The following is a 21,741-nucleotide window of genomic DNA, read 5'->3' on the forward strand; positions in this document are numbered from 1 at the left end:
CATAATGTGGTCTGCGAATGTTAACCTCAGTGCATTTTGAAGTAGTCGATATTTTCGCAATTTAAAAAAAAAATCCTGTACAGGGATTTTTTTTCAAAAAACGGCCAAATTTCGACCCTTTTCTTTTTCGACATAACTTGTTACAAACACTAAGATGTATAAGATGATTATAACGCAATGCGCATATAGCAATAATATCGCAAAATAATTGAATTTAAAAAAATGGATATTTTGGACATTTTTCAAAAAAATCCCTGGATTTATTTTCCAAATTTCGACTCTTCTTTTTCGACATAACTTGTTACAAACACTCTTATAAGATGATGATAACGCTATATATGCGTGGGCCTATATATAGCAATATTATGGCAAAATAATTGAATTTTAAAAAGTGAATATTTTTCGAAAAAAATCCCTTATACTACAGGTACATTTTCGAAAAATGGCCAAATTTCGACCCTTTTAATTTTTTGAAAAAATGCGAATGTGACCTCAATACAATAAAAAAAATAGTCGATATTTAACTGTTTTTCGAAAAATTCTTTATTTAAAATATGGCCATTTAGGCCTATATTTTGAAATACCTCAATACATATTTTAAATAGTCGATATTTGGAAATATTTACATGCTCAGATTCGCATAATGATCTGCGCATGTGGCCTCAATACAATACATATTTGAAATAGTCGATATTTGACCATTTTTCAAAAATAAATCCTTGTACTGTAGTACGGGGAAATTTTCGAAATATTATTATTTATATTATTATCATATTATTAATAATATGAATAATTAATTATTCATTAATATTTTGAAATATTGACATGCGCATCTCAATAGACTAGCTAACCTATTTAAAATATATATTGAGGTGGTAACATGCGCAAACCACATTGTGATTCTGCGCATGTCAATATGTCTATATTTGGCAATTTTTCGGAAATTTCCTTTTATACAATATTCTTTATTTATAGTGTATAAAAGAAAAATTCCCGTACTAAAGTACGGAAATTTTTTAGAAAAATTTCACAAAATCGACTATTTTTAAATAGGCCATTTTTTTAATTTGAAAAATGTATTTAGATAACATGCGCAGACCTATTATGTGATTCTGCGCATGTCAATAAAAGGTCTTTCGAAAAATGGCCAAAGACCGACTATTCAAAATATGTAGGCCTATTAAGGTAACAAATGTCGATCCTTTTATTTTTAGACATAACTTGCCACTATGACTTTAAGTAACCCAATATATGCACATATAATATTATCGTATAATAATTTGAATTGATATAGTTATAACAGTAAGACTTAATGCATAAAAACGGAACAGCAATAGAAAAACGGAACAGCAATAGAAAACCTTTTATTACCGACAAAAAAAATGATTTCAATTCTCATTTGTTAACCAAGAAAATAATGCTCAAGCCAAGATTACATACATGCGATAATATTTTTACACTATTTCTATAAAGCAAAGAAACCGCAAATATTGATCAATATTTTTAACGAATAAAGTACAGTTGTGTCTTCCTCTTCCTGATCTTCGTCCAAGAGACAATTATCGTTTGAATCCACGATGCTGAATCTGATTATACGTCTTAACAGGGAATCTGCAATTGACACTGCTGCTTATTCTCAATTTCAAGACTAAATAGGCCCCTAAGTTTAATTTTCCAAAAGACCAAACCAAAAGAATGTAGGCCTAAACTATTTTTATAATAAGTTTAAATTAAAAATCATATTAATTTAACCAATGTAATGTCACTTATATAATATATTATTAAAGCAAATTAAACAATTGTATTTGTTTATTTGACAAATTTTGCTATAGGCCTATAATTAATAATTTAAGCAGTTTAAGATGCACAATTTACATTGATAGGCCCACGAACGTGAAAGTATTTCCGTGTTTCATTGATGTAAAATAAGTCAGTTAGCATAGTCTCAGCGGCAATTACATTACATTAGGCCTATAGGCCTACATAAACTAACGTTCGAAAGCGATGTAAATTTATCACGGGCGATATCCCTGAAATAATTTATTACATTTTATCACATGCGTGTTGTAGGCCTACAGTTTGTGTGAATCGTTTATTAGCAAATACACAAGATTATTGTTTATAGGCATATAGATGTAACAATTTTAAATCGTCGGTATGTTTTGTCATTCATTTACTTGCGGGTTATTAGTTACGTCCTTGTAAGTGGGAACCAAGATTTAATAATACATTACTTTTTTCACCATAGTAAACGTTGTTAACAATTTCAATTCATTCTATCACCAAATAGAGAATCCCAAGAAAATAATTAATGTTGGCTGCTGTTCATGAATGTTCGTTTTAAACCAGAAAAGCATCTAGATACATTAAAGAAACCCAACAATTATTGAGAAAATTATTCAACAGACGAACAGACTATATGCCGCCATTTTAATTTGTTAAAAACCTATAGCTGCATTTAACGGATTGTAGGTATTTCCTGCGTGTACAGCGGGTTTATTCTGGTTCCTGCCCATAACCTCTGAAAAGGAAAAAAAAATACCATTATCATTTATCATTATCGGGGGAATTGATATAAGCCTACTAAACTTTGTTTTTTTATTTTATTTATTTAACAATTTTATATTACTGATCTATTTATTATATCATATTGTACTTCTATACGCATTGAACAATGGAAATGATGTTTCAACTAATCAGTATTATTATCATCTTTTCAAAATTATTAAATATTTGGCTCATTGATGGTCCGCTAAACAAGAGTGTTCTTGTATAACCTTGTATAAAAAAACATTGTATAGACATTTTAAAAATGAATACACAAAATTAACAATAATTATATTGTCTACATACAAGTAATGATCAATAACTAACATATGGAAGCATAACATATAGTCGAGCAATCACGTTATCGATAGGCTATTTAATATTACATGATAATTAAAAAAATAATAATAAAAATATAATTTAAAAATATAAATATACCTTGACAAGTACCAAAACCAAGTATGTGAATAACGATGCCTTTATCGTTTTGTTCTTTTCTGTAGTTTTCGTAGAAACACCTGTTAATAGTAATATAGAATAAGTAATAACAATAATGAATGCATTGAGTACAGACTGTACTACAACGTAATACAACTTTCAAGATACGTGTTCACACGAACTCTGAGTCTTTCTCTCCCCCTAAAACGTTTTTATTTCCGTAATTTTGACACTATGCTTTCCACGATTTGCTTCCGTATTTTTAAAATCTTTTTTTTATTTGGTTGTTTATCCCGTTTTCTTTTGGTCTTAGTAGTGGTCTTTTTTAAACTTTCTTTTTAGTTTCTTTCATTGATTAATTGGTGTAATAGTCTAATTATGTGCCCATACAATTTTAATATTCTTCTTTTAATTCTTTTACCTCATTCTTCTTGTTTTGATTGACCTGTTATTATCTATATTATTTTCTTTCACCTAAACAGTTCATTTATTAAATTTAGCTTACTGAAGGATACCAATATGCATATTAATTCTAATGACCGTATTATATAATAATAAATGAAAGAAATGACGTAATCATATGAGCATTATTCAAGATGGTGCTACTGTACTTATATCGACCAACACCTCCCAACACTCGTGCTTGGTTCCCAGTAGGACGCAACGCGAGCGTGTTGACCAAATAAATCCATCGCTTGTGATTGGTTAAATCCTTTACGTTGCATTACGTCGTTGTGTTGCGTCTATAGAATTGCAATCATTAAACCCACTGATAAAGGTTCTGCCACTGTTGCTATGGACATCAAATTTTATGAAGAGGATTCCTTAAGACAGCTAAACAATCCTCTTCATTATCGTAAACTTACAACGGATCCCACCCCAGAAATTGCGGATAAGGTGGCCAAATTGTTTGATCTTTTTGTTAGGGTTACATGCTTAAAGCACTTGTGCTTATTTTGTATCCCATTCCATTATCTTATTATTTGTATTGTATTTGTATATGTTTTTATTTTGATTATGGAATAAAAATGTCGATGAATTGAATTGAAATCTGTTTCTATGATGGTAAAAAAAAACACTTCAGAACGGTAAAATTATTCCATTGACTACCAACATTTAAGTCAATATTAACTAAGCTGTTTTTTTAGTTTCATTCCAAAATTGTTTATATCTCTACCAAGCTACCTTTTTTGTTTTCTACTCTTATTCAGACTCCACCCTGTCTTTTTTGTCTATATCTTAATATATATATTTGTATGTGTCTTAATGCTGTGTGTGATTATAGGCATATTTCACAAGAATGTGTATGCGAATTTGGTGTAATTGTTATGTAACCAGCCTTTCAACTAACAATAGATTCTGACTAACAATAGAACAGCAACGCCAAAAACAAAAGTATCAAAAACCTGTATATTAAAATGAAAATAGTAGCAACTCATGAAAAAAATTAAATTACTTGAGCAAGCACATACTAACATTTTAGCGAAAAGCGAGCTTGAATAACCGAGATACACTCTGTTGAATATGATAACCTACAACAAAGGATACAAATCCTAATTTTTAAATTCAAGTGGCCATTTGATGACGTCACGTAATTTTTTACGCCTAATGTGTACATGAATGCATATCTACAACTCAATGACTACCAGAATTGGGGGTCACCGTGCATTCTGAAAAATTATTTTCATTTTAAAAATTCCTTATTTTTAACCATTTTTAGCACTTTTGTGCAAATGTGCGCATTTTGTCATTTTTAACCTTCTCGTTATTTTAAGTCGGAATGGACTCAAATTTGGTGAATGTACTAAGGATTGTGAGTAGAATGTAATTTATACATCAAATTTTATTTTTTACGCTTTCTAGGAATCGCGTGCACAAAAACGTCTTTTTGCGCAGTCATTTTTTTGAAACACGCAAATAGCCTAATTCATGCTCTAATGATCAAAACTTAATTTTTAGCTTTTTAAATTTTTAACTCGCGATTGCACGCGCATGGCCTTACGTGCGCGTGCGTTTTTATTTGCTAATATTTTTACCCTTGACCTGAAGTTTACGTGTAGTGAATTTCATTAATATGTGATAATGAATTATGGAGATATGATTGATAATGTGATTTCACAAAATGGCGTATAAATGACGTCACGGATTGCGCTGAAAAATTAGTACTAAGTTAAAGTATTTGAAAAACATTGGGAAATTGTTGTGAATATTGTCATTCAACTTTTTGAGATAATTGACAGACAAAATCTGTAGAGAAAGAAATAAATAATATTGATTTCATACAATAACAATAGGTAATCATTATAACCCTTGCCTCTTGTACAAAAATGAAGTTTTTTGGACAAGGAGTTCTCGAGAAAAAGCAATTTCAGTTTACTTGTCACATTAAGACTCTTTACCGGCTTTTGAAAATTAAAATATCTTTTAACACTAGCCGGTCTAAAAATAATATCATTTGTGTTATCTATATATAAATTTACGTAAGGGCAAAATTCGGTAAATCGCGCCTTCTTCGAACATTCGGTACTGATTTTAACCACCTGATGTAACTCTGTTTACTAATTAAATTGAGTTAGATAATTAGTTAATGACGAATTATATATTAAAACGAATTTAGGTTCAACGTTTTGCCCCAAATAGGAGTGTTTCCAATCGTGGCATACACTGTCTAATGGATGTCCATCCTAAAAAATACCCGCACACAATAATACGAGGATGTTTCGCATTTTCCTATCTTCTCCTACGATAATTGTTTTTAATAGCCGAAAACCGGTTGAACAGAATCATAATGTTGAAGATTTTCTTAAAGAATACTATTTTGATAGATTTAATATACGTTTATACAAACGTTTTTTCAATCTGTGCTACAGTGGTTGGATATAGTTTTTTTAACGGATGAGCTAGCGTTTTCAGTCGCCGTCTATATGTACAAAACTTTATTATTGCAGTTAAACCACCCAAGCATGACATGACTGAGTAGCGTTGTAGGCCTACGGTACGAAGGATCACATGCCCTAAACGCAAAACAACTTTGGTGGGTACGAACCAATCTAAGTATGAATTGGCTCTAAAAAACAATTGAAAACCATTAGGCCTACTAATTAAGTTGAGTTAGATAATTAATATTTATTGACGATTAAAGCGAATTTATGATTTGCCCCGAATAGAGGTGGTTTTCATAAATTGTTTTACATTATATAAACATAGGCCTACAAATAAACTTTATTACTGACAGTTGCTTCTTACCGTTTGTATTAATTAATCTATATATAAATTTAGTAAGGGCAAAATTCGGTAAATCGCGCCTTACTTCTAGAATTTGTACTCGATGGTATATAAAGTTGGTTCGTACTTTCGGTACTGATTTTAGCCACCTGATGTAACCCTGTTTACTAATTAAATTAAGTTAGATAATTAGTTATTGACGATTAAAACGAATTTAGGTTCAACGATTTGCCCCAAATAGGGGTGTTTTCCGATCGTGGTATACACTGTCTAATGGATGTCCATCTTGAAAAATACCCGATACAAAAATGCGAGGAGGCTTCGCATTTTCCTATCTCCTCCTACGATAATTGTTTTTAATAGCTGAAAACCGGTTGAACAGCTAGAGTACACCATCATAATGTTGAAGACAGGCCGATTTTCTTAAAAAAATACTATGTTGATAGATTTAATATATGATTATACAAATGTATTGATTTGCGATGAATGGAACATCCCAATCTCTCAGTCTGCCAGAGTTTGGTTTAACACAAGTAGGTAAATTTATGAGCCCTTGGCTTAACACATACGGTAGGTAAATATATGGGCCCTTTGAGAATAAACTTGCAATACTTTGACAATACTGTAAATACCCATTAACTATTTTTAGTCCTCATTTGAATCGAACATTTCCTACTGTGAATGTTCGTACTGTAGATGTAATATAAAAATATATACAGATAAACTTTATTACTGAGATTGTGGATAGGATCTACTGTTAGATATATAAACACATTATTATATACAAATAAACTTTATACTGACAGTTCCTTCTCAACGTTTGTATTAATTAATAATTACCAATAAAATAAACGTCGTAGTGGTGTATCGTGACATGTACTTTAATATTTCAATCGATTATGACAGTGACAGTTTTAACAAAGTATTAAATCGCAAATGTTTTACTGTATTTAGAGGTATATTATTTATAGGCCTATAAAACACAAAAAAAAATATTTCGTTACTGAGTGGATAAAGAATATATTTAAAAATTGTTCTTCTTTGTACCTATCCGCTTTCCCATCCCTCAACCCTAATATAAAAAAAACCCATACAAAACACAAATTGGGTTTCTTTAAATGAGTCCAAATCAAAAATTTGGACTCATTTTGTGATAATTTTCTCCTTCGGAAGTAATTCCCAGAGTGGTAATTTTAGTTGACTACATAAATCATCGTGTCTATTTATTCGTTTCTGTAAACGACAATGTATTATAGTCCTGCGGTACGTACATTTTAAATCGCCAGTTTTGTGACGTTGAAATTACTGTGTATTCGAGAACCATCTGTGGGCACGACCTAGATGGTACGCGAGCGAAGCGAGCGTACCATTTAGTACTGTAAAATTAAACGTCGTAGTGATGTATCGTTATAATGTACTGTACTATTTCAATCGACTATTACGGTGACAGTTTCAACAAAGTATCACATCGCAATTTTTAAGGTGTTTAGTGGTATATTATTTGTAAAACATGAAAACAATTTCGTTACTAAATGGATAAAGAATATATTTAAAAAGTATTCCTCTTTAGAATACGCGGTTCCCGTTTGGGGAACCTGTGTTAACGAATCTCAGAGTAAGCAATTGGAGCCAATTCAACGTACAGTTTTGGAGATTATTTTGCCTGGGGTCAGCTATGAGTGTGCTAGAACATGTCTGAATATCCCACTCCTGTCAGAAAGGAGCACCCGGCTACGCATGAATTATTTTCAAAAATTAAGATTATCGTCTCATTAGACGTAAATATCAATTTCCTCTCCCTAAATTAACTAACTTTGGCCTCTTTAATTCCTGGTAGTGTATCCCTGTACACGGGTGCCCCTTTCTGACTTGAGTTGTTATTAAGAGTTTTTATTTTGTATTTTTCCGTTTTTAATTTTGTCCTTTTCTAATTGTATTGTATTTTGCTTGATGTATATGTATTTTTCTAAAAATTACTTATATTTTTATGCATACGATTTATATATTTTTATATATTTATTTTTGTTAAACTTTTTTAATGTATTTTGAAATTGCAATAAACTTTCCTCGTATCGTATCGTATCTTTTTTTGAGTACATAAATCACCGTGTCCACCATTTATTCGTTTCTGTAAACGAATGTTATTGTCCTGAGGTACGTACATTTGAAATTGCCATTTTTTTTAATGCTGACATTACTATGTATTCGAGAAGAGATGGTACGTGAGCGAAGCGAGCGTACCATCTAGTTTGTGAAATTATTACTAAACCAATTTTCTTGAATTCCAATAGGCATGGTCTGTAGGTCGAAGTATATACCTACCTACACCGAAAAATCCAGAATGATAACTTGGGAATTGTAGGCGTTATCGTGCTAACAAACATACATACACACAAACATACATACAAAGAAAAAAGTTTGCCAAGTAACAAACGCGTTCGACTGTTTGGTGATGAAGAGATAATAATGATTATTATATGAAATTGTTATGAATATGATGATTTAAGAAGATCAATATTGATTGATGACACAGTGGCGACTATGATATTATTGATAACAAAACTATATGGCTACCTGTAAGTGTGTCTATAACTCATCTACTGTACCTGTTAGTTGATTCAAGCAGGTCATCTGAACAAACGGGTCTATGAACAAACGAAGTACAGGTAAACGTTCGAGTACTGCATTCCGGTTTATTGTTCAGTATCATACATTGTTCATATGTGTCACAGTGATGGCCTGGTTCAAAACATGCATCTTAAACATAGAATATAATAGACAAATAAATGTATACGTCGTAAAAATATAATAACGTACGCTAGAGTACTGGTAAGTAGAAAAGTTAGTCAGTCTTTAAAAAAATATTAACGCAGTAGTCGATAGTCTGTGATGAGCTCGTATATCATTATTATAAATACTGTATAGAATTGGATATAGTTTATTTGGTAGATAATTGTCTGCGAGAAACACGAGAGAATGTACTATCAAATAGATGATATACTGAAGACTACAAGGCCTACACAATACAAGAGCGAAAAGCTGCGATTGTCAGCAGACAAAAATAGAGCTCACGACCGATATACTCGTTTGGTTGGCCAGTTTTCGCTTCGCAAAAAGTAGTAACTACCACTTCTGCTGAAGCAATAAAGTTTTATATAATTTGTCGCAGAAATTTAAAAGATGGAAGATGAATACGAATGCGTATAAGCAGACGCATTCAATTCGCGCAAACAAAATCACCTAGTGATAAACAAGCTTTTCCTACCTTCACAAATACCCTGATTTGTGTTACCCCTGGGTGCTGTGCAATAGAGCCCCTGTTCACATTCACCGGTCGTACCACATGCGTCTCCTGCTCTTAGACCACAGAAACAGTAACATTCACCTTCTCTTGAAAGCAACTTTGGAATTTGAGTTCCATTTGTTGGTGGTTTGCAGTGACACACCTACATAAAAACAAATATGATAGGCCTACCGGTATTCTTTCATTTGAATTAGTTTATTGCCAATTGAGTAGCAACATCAAAGAACATTCCATGCGCAATATTACAAAAAAAAACAAAACTAAAGGCTTCAGGGGTGCAAATTAAATAAACGCGTTAAAGATGAGATGAGGAAAAATGAACCTACTATCCTGGCTCATTAGGCTACTAGTGCTTTTTGGATTAAACCCGACATTTCATCTATCGGCACATCGGCAAAATAATTAATATAAATTTCTAGAGACAAATAAACTTACACTAAATAGACAGTAGGCCTATAAATCTACAGGAAACTACGATATAAGCGCAGTAATATAGGCCTACAGAAACGATTGACAAAAATCGTGTAAAGATCGAAACAAAAATACTTACTGGGCATATATCGAAGGGTTTGGCACCAGTGCAGGCAATTAGACCCAAAACGCACGCGACAAAAAGCGTCCTCATCATCATCTTGCCTTTCTATGATTTACATGAAGAAACTGCGTTTTAGTTGATCGCCAGTCTCAACGATAATGAACAATTTGAAAGTACGTGTAAAGTTGTTCAAACGCTAAACGAACACATGTTGACTTGTAAATAAACAGTGTTATCGATCACATTATTTCAACATTACATTTCCTTCGGCTATCAGATGATAATTAGCAATTCGATCTGTATTGATGATTAATAACCCGGATGCCAGTGGCAATTCATCGTACTAAACTTTTCCACGAGATATTAAATCCATTTGCGTTGGGTACGGTAATACGGTACCGTGCGCAAATTTATGATATAATGTTTCTAAGATAAATTGTGGGAAAACCCTGCGCAACAAAAAAAAAGCACAAAAGAAAACTCTCCAGCGATCCTATCATTTTATTTACAATGCATGTTCCGTTTACATTTGTTGACGTATTTCTTAAAACATTAATTTTATCGGTTTCGTTTTTGCATTGTAGGTCCTACTTCATTGTACCGTCGTAAACTTTACACAAGAAATTTCTCTATACTTTGTGCTCGACATAAGCCGAGGGCCCGCGCCGTTTTGAAAACCCATAACAGGCGGGTTTAATAGGTAAGGTATGGTTTAAAAATTATAATGCAAAATATTCTTCTGTACTTCATTTAGGTCCTAGCGTACCAAAACTCCGCCGCCCAATTTCATTTGTGGTCGCTGCTCCAAAATTGTGGAACTTTTTGCCTTTGGTGATTCGAATGTTCGATCTCCAAAGCTCAATTGAAGATTCACTTGTTTCGTTCTGTGTCAAATTCGTTATTTGTTTCTTATACATTTTACATGTTATTGTTTGTTAGGCAGGACAGTCAGATGCAGCTCACATCATTATGACACTTGTGAATAAATAGCTAGCTTGATTTGACAAGTTAGTGAAACAGTGTAGTGATGTGAGATTCCATTTTCGGACTTTTTGCTGTTGTCAACTAACTTGTCCATTTTTACACTTGTCCTAAACAGCGCATAAAGGCTATTTGTATTTTGCGCTATATAAATGTAAAACCATTAACCACTTCAAAATCTAAAATCAACATAGTCCTGATAATATTAGCATTAATTTCCGTATTCCAAAATGTTTGGGATGTCCATCCCCGAAAAGAAAAACTGGCGACGCCCATGCGGAGTTATGGATTTTATTTTTGAGGTCTAATATTGACGGATATATACGTAAGCAAGTTTCGGAATTGATTTTTATGTAAGGATACATATTTGCTAAATTGATTACAACGTCATTTCCCCAAACAGGTGTTTGTGACAATAAGGCCAAGTATCTGTATTTTTATTTCCAAATAAGGAAATTGTTTGCACAGACAGGATAATGTACAACCTAGGATTAATAGTAAAAAAAGTTGCAACCACAGAATTTGTGTGAACTCTTACATTGTTTTCATGTCAAAAAGATGTTTACTGAAATGAGATTACGGATTGCTGCAATGTTAAACCTCACCTAAATTGATTATTTACATTAACAAATAGTTCAGTTGATTTCATAAAAAATGCCCTTTCACACCCGGAAGCGCAAAACGAAAACAAGTTTGGTACAGGTAGTAACTGGATCTCGAACTCCATATCTTGTATCACCTCCACTAAAAACTAGTCTTTTTGATGTTTTTTTCTTAAATTTAATTATTTATATAAATATTACTTTCGTTATATAAATATTACTTCCATTGTTCAAGATTTTGTTTCAGTTTTCTTGGCAGAAGTTGTAGGTGTTGGCTGTTGTTCACTGTCTAAGGTCTTTAGTAATCGAAAGAGTCCAGCTGCTTCTCGTATATGACTAAATTCAATGCAGAATGCTTGCATCTCAATAAACAAATCCTACCAAATACATGACAAAAATATGTATTACAGAAGCCAATATAGTAGAACTTCTATCAAGGGGACAGACACCTTTGGTTTCTAAAGCAGGTACTTTTAATGGATGTCCTCTGAATAAAGGCCAATTTACACAGACGAGCGGTAACGGTAAGCGGAAAAACCACATAGCTTGTCCCACGTAGAATCTGTTTTTATCGTGAGCGGAAACCTACCATCGGCCCCGCGTTGTGTGTAAATGATCATAAGGAATAACATAGATTTATAGAGATATATATACTTTTATTACTGCTCGTCTGTGTAAATTGGCCTTAAACGTATATTGCCCTTCGTCCCTTTCATATTACAATCATAGACCTTTAAAAGGTCTATGTTAGAATAAGGATGTCCGCTGAACAGAAGTGTCCCAAAGAATTTAGTTATTTGCCTCCTAAACTTTAATTTGGTCAAATGTTTGATTTGAACTAATTGTAAGTAAACTTGGTTAATTAATATCTTTAGTCTGCTTAAGTTGACAAGAAAAACATCAATAATCAGGAATTGGTATTAAGAAACTGGAAATTACTGAATTATCATAAAAATTATAAAATTAAATACCTTAACATTGATGACTTTATTTCTAATCAAAGACTGAAGAAAAACACAGACCTATAACAGAAATGCTATTGTTATATTTTATTGTTCAAAACAAGGATTAAACTCTGTCTACACTATCAAACTAGTTAGTGATATGACATCATCATATATGGGCACATCACATTTTTTGTCACACAAAGTTTGATAGTGTGGACAGAGCTTCAGTGCATTAAAAGAAAATTGTGGGCATGCAGTGAAGTTGTGATGTGATTTCCCACTCTATTTCTTGACACCGCTTTTAACCCTTGACCTCAATATGTTAATGAATTGTGGGTGTATACTTATTCACAAACTATTTAGATTTATCAATCAATAAGTATTGAACATTTTAGAAATTTGAAACTGTTTTTCGAGACAATTTTAAATATTATCAGCTGTGCAAATAAAGACTTCATATTGACAACTTTCACAAATCAATAAAAATCAATCCAGCGAATACAGTATTTCCAAGGGTATTGCAAAATTTCATAAACGTTTTATAATTGTAAATTTATTTTGTGTCAAGGAGAAAGTAATTGGCCAGATGTTTTGCTCTAATCTACAAAGGTACCCCCCAGAATGCAACTACCACTCTATTGGCAGAATACCTGTTAAGGCCCATTTACACTAAGGCGATAACGATCTACGATAAAAAGATAAATATGCATTTTTCATACCTAAAACAAAAGAATTAAGAAAGTTTTCATCCTAGAACTATAGGATTATCATCTATGCTGCCTTTGATAAAAATAATATTTCCACACGTCCAATCAAATGACGTCATGATTAGTAAGAGCAATAATATCGTTACAATACAATTATGATTTTATTGTTTTTGACATCATTTGATTGGTTTTTCAAAAATAATATTTTTATCAAATACAGCATACATGATTATCTTACAGTTCTAGAACAAAAACTTTTCTAATTTCTTTCGTTTCATCTAAGAAAAATTTTTATTCATTTATTTATCGTTATCGCCCTAGTGTAAATGGGCCTTTTTTCCATTGGACTGAAATCCAACAGCGCAAGCTCAGTGGTCTAGAGGAATGAATACCAGGCTGGTGATTCGGAGGTAGTGGATTCAAGTCCCACCGAGAATTTTTTCTTCTCAATAACTTACATAAGAACATTTTGTATCATCAATCGGAATCATTGCTTTATGCATATTTTATGAAGTATTTAAAAACTTACTAATCGTACTAATCTGTTCTGCATGTACTTGTCACGAATTGTCTCGCATGTTGAGATACAGTTAGAAATATAAAGGTGTACAAACTCTTGTGGTAATTCAACAGCCTGCAAATTATTAAATGGATGATTAAATATAACCACCATTCTAACATTAATTTATATCTATTATAATTTATAATTGAGACATGACACTTTACACAATTTTATGCCAATTTCTCTAGTTATAGTCAGGATGGTTTTGTATTTTTTTCCGCATAATTTTCAATTTTATTATCCATGTAGATTACAAAGAGTAATTCATTTTCATACTTTTTTGCTTCTTAACATCAATAGTTGAATGTGAAATAGTAAGGATAATTTCTAGCCAGCCTAACCACTTCTTGTTGGTATGCAGATACCCTACCATAAGCTCACCAGGACTTTCATATTATAAACCCTCCCACACTTTCAATATAATATTTATTCGGCAAAAGTTCTTAAAAGTATGTTTTACTTTTTATCATGCCAGGAGCAAGAAATAGGCATGAGCCCAAACAGAAAACTGCTCTTATTACCAATACAGTATATAATTAAAATTTGTTTGATACTTTAAAGTTAATTTTAAATAGTCGTTTTTTATTCATATTCCGCATAGCAATTTGACCTCCTGTCATGCTTTGCTGGTCAGATACAAAACAGAAGACCTAGGCAAGTTTACATCTTTCACTCTCTGCGGGTGAAATCATATATTGCAGGCAACGGTTGTACACTGCATAGTCTGTGGGAGGTGTTTTATTATCCAATGAGAAGCGTTCTAATATAGACATTTGGTTTGTGTCATTGCAGGGCCTTGCATCATCAAAACTAATTAAAAATACTGTTTCAATTTTTACTAACCTACATTTCTACCCCATATACTTAGCTACGACCTTGACTTACATTCGTTAATCTGTTAACTACTTCCATAGAATGCAATGACATTTCCATGTTGACAAGAACCGAGAAATATTCTGTAATCTGATTTGATTGCATCAACTTAAGGAGTACTTCAATTGCAATCAACGGATTATTTTCTACCAAGTTAGGTAGCTAAAAAAGAGAGAAAAATGCTTGCATTAATACTCTATAGTCAAAGAAAACAAGCTCTAAACAACACAAGCAATACCACCATACCAATTAGATTTAAATTAAATTAAAATGAATGACGAGACCCACCTTTACTTTTGTTATTACCTTAACTGGAGTTAATCCAATGTGATACACCTGTTTCGGATCCTTCTCTAACTCTTGTAAGAGTTGCTGTTGCTGTGGAACCGTCAATGCAACAGAGAAAGCTTTAGTCATCAGACGTTTGACCTCAAGACCAGTTGTGTTACTTACACACATTGTTGTGTCCCATGCCAAGTTGATGTCCACATCAACAGGGTTCATCCAGATCAACTAAAACAGGCATAAATATTTTTTTACTCAAAAATGTAACACACTGGGTGTTCTCCATCTACACTATCAAACTAGTTTGAAAAAAAAAAGTGTGCCCAAAATTGGTAGTGATGTGACATCATCATGTCCATGGGCACATCACATTTTTTTTGTCACATAAAGTTTGATAGTGTGGACAGAGCTTAAGAGCACCAGTAAGAATAGAACAGAAACATTTCTTACATTACCTTTCAAGACTGTACTCTATTTTTCTTTTTTTAAACATAATATTGTACAAAGTGCTCTCTAAAATAAGTGACATTTTGGGGTCTACTGTACACTATGATTATTGTGCAAAATTGAACAGGGTTTTGTTGATTGTATAAGATATGTTCCCGTACCTCATCTTCACATACATGTAGAGGGGGTGGTAATCGAATAAATTCTGGTTTGAAATATTTCGACATTGCTGAATTTGGACCATTACCAAGAATTTCAAGAACATTTTCTGCTTGTTTAAGATCGACATTTGCACTGAAAAATAAAAAAAAAAAAAAAAAATATGTCATTTGATTTGAAATTGGGATAAGAACTAAATAATAATAATTTAAAAAAAACCCTTTTAAGTAGGCCTAATGAGCAAATAATCAGCAGTTAACCTCTCTTGGAACACTCTTATAAAGGAGACATTCAAATATCGCTGGTTAACGAACCAGTAACCAGTCAACTGGTTAAACAGACACCACCTATTTTAAAAGGGACACTGTGGTTTGGTCAAAAAGAATCTGTGATTTTTCTGATTGGTTCAATTTAAAATTATAGCACAATAACCGCAATCAGTTGGTAGCATTATTAAATTATAGTATTCATATGCTATTTTAGCACCACAATAAAAGGTCAGAGGTCATTTACCTGGCAACAGGATCAGTCATATTGTAACACAATAAAGGTCAGAGGTCATTTACATGACATTAGGATCTCTCAAATTGTAGCACCGCAATAAAAGGTCAGAGGTCATTTACCTGACATCAGGATCACTCATATTGAAGCGCCAAAATAAAAGGTCAGAGGTTATTTACCCGACATCAGGATCTGGATCGCTCATTATACAGGGCACAGCCACCTTGCTTATAACAGGCAGTTCAGAATGTTTCCTGGCTAATGCCAACTGCAATTCACTAATGTCTATGACTGGAGCATTTTGGCCAAGGTCCATAGCAACAATCTGTCTTGGAACTTTTTTGAAAAGCTGCAATAAAAATAAAGGATAAAAAATCAGATTTGGATTCTGTTATCACAGACACTTTTTTTGGGTGGACAGTCGTGATCAAGTGAGGACGACACTAGGTTTTCATTCAAATTGAATACTAGTATTCCTGAGCTCTAATTGGTTGGGCAACAAATGCTACAAATATTATGGAAATATTCTTAACTTAAAGCTCTATTCACAGAGGAAAAACGAAAATATCAATCAGCGCAATGCATGTTGGGATTTATAGCGGGCTGCTTAAATTATTTATTAATATACTTATTTTTCACATTTTTAACCGTTTAAAGATGAAAAATGTTATCGAAATAGGACTTTATAGTATCTATTTTACATTAAATTTGGTTTGTTAAATTAGATCTAAAAAACGTAGAGAATGGGACTTAAAAGTGAAATAAACACAGTACTTCTCTAGACGGGGAAGTGACATCCAAAATCTGAGAAAGGAAGTATTTTTCTGAATGGTTGATTGGAGTCATTAGATTAAGACCACCGGCTGCTTCCTCAACGTTACCCTAAAAAGAAACAAAAATATTTTGAATACTTAAACAAAAATTGATGGAAGATAGGTTGGTTAGATTTCTTTTTCTTTTAACTGATTTTACATTTTGTTGCCTTACCAGAAGGTGTACAAAAATTGGAGCAAATGGATTTGAGCCTATGGATTCATTACGATACATCTCCCATAGGAGAAACAGAGCTGTTAAACGTTGTGGTCCAGTTGGAAGGAAGTCAGGGTTGTGTAGCAGCAAAACCTGTAAAAAAAAAGTATAAAAACATTTTGTTTAATATAGGTATGTGCAGATTCAGGAGGATAGGCTTTCAGATTTTTTAAGCTGGCCAATTAATTTGGGAAACTTTGTCATAAAACTAGGCTTGCTCCAATATCATCACTGTCAGGGGTGGATCCTACATTATAGATTAGTGGGGGTTGGGTAAAATATTTCATAAATGATAAAAACTATCTGCCAGGTTGCACCTGCCTATCCATAGCGATGCATGCAAGATATGAACATTTAAAAAAAAATCAACTGCTGATGGTAAGCTTTGGCTATATACTTACTAACTCTCTATGACTCAAACAAGTACAGTGCAGTGGTGGTCTTGAAAACCGAAAACTCTCCGCCCACCCCTCCTCCAAAACATTAAGTTCCAGCTCAATACTATTTAATTTGCATTTATTAGACTTAAAAAAACAAGACATTTTGGACCAACGCAATTGTCTGTATTTGAAGATGCTTAAATGTTAACTGTATTATTCTGGTCCTCAAGAGTAACTGGAAACTGAGGCTCTCCACTGACCCACAGCAGCCATCAGTGCAGCGCCTACCAGATCAACACAACGGGAGACGATCCCCTACTCTTTACGAATAGTTTACCAAGTTCTTTAACGTGCACTATTAAGTACACAAGACCAACGGCCTTATATCTCATCCAAAGGATGAGGCAATGCGAGTAAAGCATCTTGCCTAAGTATGCAATTAGTATGGTACAGATAAGCTTGAACCTATGCCTATCAGATGCTAGTCCGATATTATCATTACACCATCACTTTCTGGTATATACTGTACAGCACCCGCCACTATTTCTAGATGGTCTCCCATCCATAACACCACCGAGCCCAACGTTGCTTAACTTTTTGATGATCTGACGAGAACAGGTGCTATAATATGATTAAAATTCATTACCTTTGATCATGTGACTTACCAGAAATGTGCCAACCTTAAAATATTCATGTTTTTGAAATGATTCATGAAACCCATTTGCCAAGTTTTCAAATGAGGTATTATTGGAAGACTCTTCACTCAGGATACTGAAAATAAAATCAAATTACTACAGTTAATAGCTTATCTAGGCTAGGACATCGCTGTGCTCTAGGGAAGCCAATCTACATAATACCTTGCACCTACTGTACATAGGCTAGTGATTATGTAATTGTTTATGCGTGATTCTTGCCATATATCAAATTGTGCAAGAATTTTCTTACATAATTTACAAAAAGACTTTGATACATTTGTGTAATTTACATGGAAGCTAGGCCCACCAGGCTTATTGACAGAAAATGTCAATTTACATCATTTACGAATAATACCTAGGCCTAATCAATATTTATGGAACGCCGTTTACGCAACATTTCGATGATATAAATTTTATGACTTGATATGTGAATGAAATGCATCGATATGTAATTTTATGACTTGATATGTGAATGAAATGCGTCGATATGAATTACATGACACTTTTTGAATGAAATGTTTTGGATGAAAAGCTTTGAATTGAATGATTTGAATGAAATGTTTTGAATGATCACGATTTTTAATCTCAACCTCTAGCCTTAGTACCCTCTTCTCCTCTCTCTCTCACCGCTTTCATCAATATGGAGGATCCTTTACAGCATAGTATAGGGCAAAAAGCTAACATGGAGAGGTCTGGTACGGAACACGGTCAAGCTACCAAGTGGGAATGACATACGCCACCAATAGTTTGACTTTTCAAAGCATTCAATTCATTCAAAACATTTCAATTCAAATCATTTCATTCAAAACTTATCAATTAAAAACATTTCAATTAAAAACATTTCATTCAGAACAAAACATTCAATTCAAAGCATTTAATTCAAAACAAAACATTCAATTCAAAGCATTCTATTCAAAACATTTCATTCATATTGCGTCTTCAATTCATATCGATCGATGCATTTCATTCACATAAAATTTCAAACAAAATTCATATCATCGAAATGTTGTGTAAACGTAACGGTGCAGCCTAGGCCCTTAGTAGTATAATTAGGGAGGTTAGTAGATGGGGGTGTCACGAAACCTAAGACCACGAAAGCTAAGACCCCCTAAGACCTAAGATCACGAAAGCTAAGACCCAAAACCTAAGATTACAAATATTTATCTTTCGCACCTGCCTTGTATTTTAACTCCCAACATTTATTCTGAATACCACACCTTAGAATTGGCACTTTTATGAAAAAGAATCACATAAAAAGTAACAAATACATTTTTAAATTGATGATTTTACAGACGTTTTTCTCGCACACAAACTGTTTGCGAATTTCGCATGACTAGCCTACAGTACAGCAGTAGCAGTCGGCCTCTACCATGTTCAATGTTTTTGTTTCTATGGAACGTCAAAAGAGCAAAAATTATATAGAGGGCTGAAAACTCTGTGGAGTCCATCTACAGTGTGGATGGAACAATGTAAAATTAAAATTGTAATGATAATAGTATAATCATGCAAGTACGAAGAAATAAATACTGGCAAATAAATTTTAATTTAAAAATCATGATTTGTTTCGTTTTCTTTCTGTTTTTATACTTGTACTATTATTGTTGCTCTTTTGGCGCTCCATAGAAACAAAAACATTGAGCATGGTAGCTCGAGGAGTTACAGTATACAAAGAAACATGTCTGTAAAATCATCAATTTAAAGGATTTATTTATTTGTTTTTATGTGTTTCTCCGTCTGAAAGTACTTATAAATCCTAATTTTAAAGTGTGGTATTCAGGATAAAGTTAGTCAACAAATTTGGAGTCAAAATACAAGAAAGGCAGGTGCGTAAGAAAAACATCCTCTGAACCAACACAATGGAGTAAATATATACCAACAAACAACCCGTCAAGTTTGTTTGTTGTGAAGAAAAAAATATACATTTACTAAACGGGCGAAAATAATGTGATTTTTATCTATGTTTTGCGGTAGTATTTAATTATATTTATGGTAATAAATGAAACCTAATGACTAATGTGTTTAAAATTATGTATGGATAAACAAGTATTGTTTTTAAGCTGTAGTATATCTTAGAATTTGTAATCTTAGGTCTTGGGTCTTAGCTTTTGTGATCTTAGGTCTTAGGGGGTCTTAGCTTTCGTGGTCTTAGGTTTCGTGACACCCTAGTAGATGGTCTAGGTATAGGCCCTAGGCCTAGCTAGGGTTAGCTAGGCCTAGGCCCCGACCTACCTAGTGTAGCAGGTAGGCCTAGGCTAGCCTATTGGCGCTAGTTCCGTTTCGCACCTGTTTTTATTTCGACTTCCTTTTGACTCCAAATTGTTAAGCAACTTATTGTGAATACCACACCTTAAAATTGGGCCTTATAAGTACTTTTATGAAGAAGAATCACATAAAAAGTAACAAATAAATCATTAATTGATGATTTTACAGACATGTTTCTCGCATACCGTTCGCGAATTTAGCAGCATACTCGAAGTTCAATTTCGTTTCTATGGAGCGCCAAAAGAGCAACAACAATAGATGGTTAAAAACTCAGTGGAATGCGTCTTCTTTTAATGCATTTATTATTGAAATACACGTTTAATTTTAATATATTTTGTCAATAAAAATGCTGTAACATTTTACTGCTAATAATTTGCTGTTTTCAAATAGCAACCAACCCTAGGCCTAACTAAGAGTAAGAGACTATAGATAGACTAGTAAGACTAGAGGAATATTATTTAGATCAGGTATACCCCTACAGCAGTACATGATGTAATATGATGATGAATTTGTCGATTTTCATTCCTAAAAGTTCCTGCAAAAACCATGTACAGTATCAACAGTAATATTTTTGTTGCATTGCCATTGACAAAATATGATAAAATTGAACGTAATTTTCACCAATAAATGCATTAAATATACGCAATTTACTGAGTTTTAGCCATCTATTATGATTGCTCTTTTGGCGCTCCATAGAAACAACAACATTGAACATGGAGTATGCGAAATTCACAAACCGATGTGCGAGAAACACGTCTGTAAATTCATCAATTTAAAGGATTTATTTTTTACTTTTTGTGTGATCTCCTTCGTAAAAGTATTTTTGAGGCCTAATTCTAAGGTGTAGTACTCACGATAAAGTTACTTAACCAATTTTGAGTCGAAATAAACGACAGGTGCGAAACGGAACTAGCGCCGGCCTACTTTAGGGCCGGGCCTAGGTAGGCTAGGCCTAGGCTAGTTTAGTTAGTAATTGAAAACCAAATTACGATTCATAACAAAGACACTACATGCTCTAATATAAAATGGTAAAATCACCTTAAAATTGTAGTTATTTCTTTTGGTAAAAGAGACATTTTAAGAGAAGAATAGCTGCAAAAACTTCATCTAGGCCTAGGCTAGGCCCGTTAGAGGCTACTCTGTGTGTATGCGGAGATCGCGACGGCGTGCTGCTTCGATCGATCGTTTGAATTAATTTTATCAAAGAAAATGACTATGGAGCGTCGAAAGTGCCTTTATTTAGTGGCATGGTGTAAAACATG

General features: G+C 33.1%; 2 protein-coding genes across 4 annotated transcripts; both read right to left on the bottom strand.

Annotated features, from left to right (window-relative positions):
* Positions 1 to 525: 525 nt before the first annotated feature.
* Positions 526 to 10,224, bottom strand: LOC140055178 (uncharacterized). Its single transcript, XM_072100419.1, has 5 exons — positions 10,065 to 10,224; positions 9,476 to 9,656; positions 8,817 to 8,967; positions 2,986 to 3,065; positions 526 to 2,521 (listed from the first exon to the last, which is right to left on the bottom strand). Exons 1-5 carry the CDS (start codon positions 10,143 to 10,145, stop codon positions 2,439 to 2,441), a joined length of 576 nt encoding a protein of 191 aa, XP_071956520.1. The 5' UTR covers positions 10,146 to 10,224; the 3' UTR covers positions 526 to 2,438.
* Positions 10,225 to 10,532: 308 nt separating this feature from the next.
* Positions 10,533 to 21,642, bottom strand: LOC140055690 (CCR4-NOT transcription complex subunit 11-like). Of its 3 annotated transcripts, none has more exons than XM_072101057.1 (11): positions 21,518 to 21,642; positions 18,188 to 18,293; positions 17,101 to 17,235; positions 16,888 to 16,995; positions 16,293 to 16,462; positions 15,615 to 15,747; positions 15,028 to 15,234; positions 14,734 to 14,883; positions 13,816 to 13,920; positions 12,604 to 12,654; positions 10,533 to 12,009 (listed from the first exon to the last, which is right to left on the bottom strand). In XM_072101057.1, the coding sequence occupies exons 1-11, from the start codon at positions 21,553 to 21,555 to the stop codon at positions 11,863 to 11,865; spliced, it is 1,350 nt and encodes a 449-aa protein (XP_071957158.1). In that variant the 5' UTR covers positions 21,556 to 21,642; the 3' UTR covers positions 10,533 to 11,862. The 3 variants fall into 3 exon arrangements, with proteins under 3 accessions (XP_071957158.1, XP_071957161.1, XP_071957160.1); XM_072101060.1 differs by lacking the exon at positions 21,518 to 21,642 and adding an exon at positions 20,447 to 20,676; XM_072101059.1 differs by lacking the exon at positions 21,518 to 21,642 and adding an exon at positions 19,391 to 19,837.
* Positions 21,643 to 21,741: the final 99 nt, after the last annotated feature.

Source organism: Antedon mediterranea, chromosome 7 (assembly GCF_964355755.1).
Source record: "Antedon mediterranea chromosome 7, ecAntMedi1.1, whole genome shotgun sequence".
Classification (NCBI taxonomy): Eukaryota; Metazoa; Echinodermata; class Crinoidea; order Comatulida; family Antedonidae; genus Antedon; species Antedon mediterranea.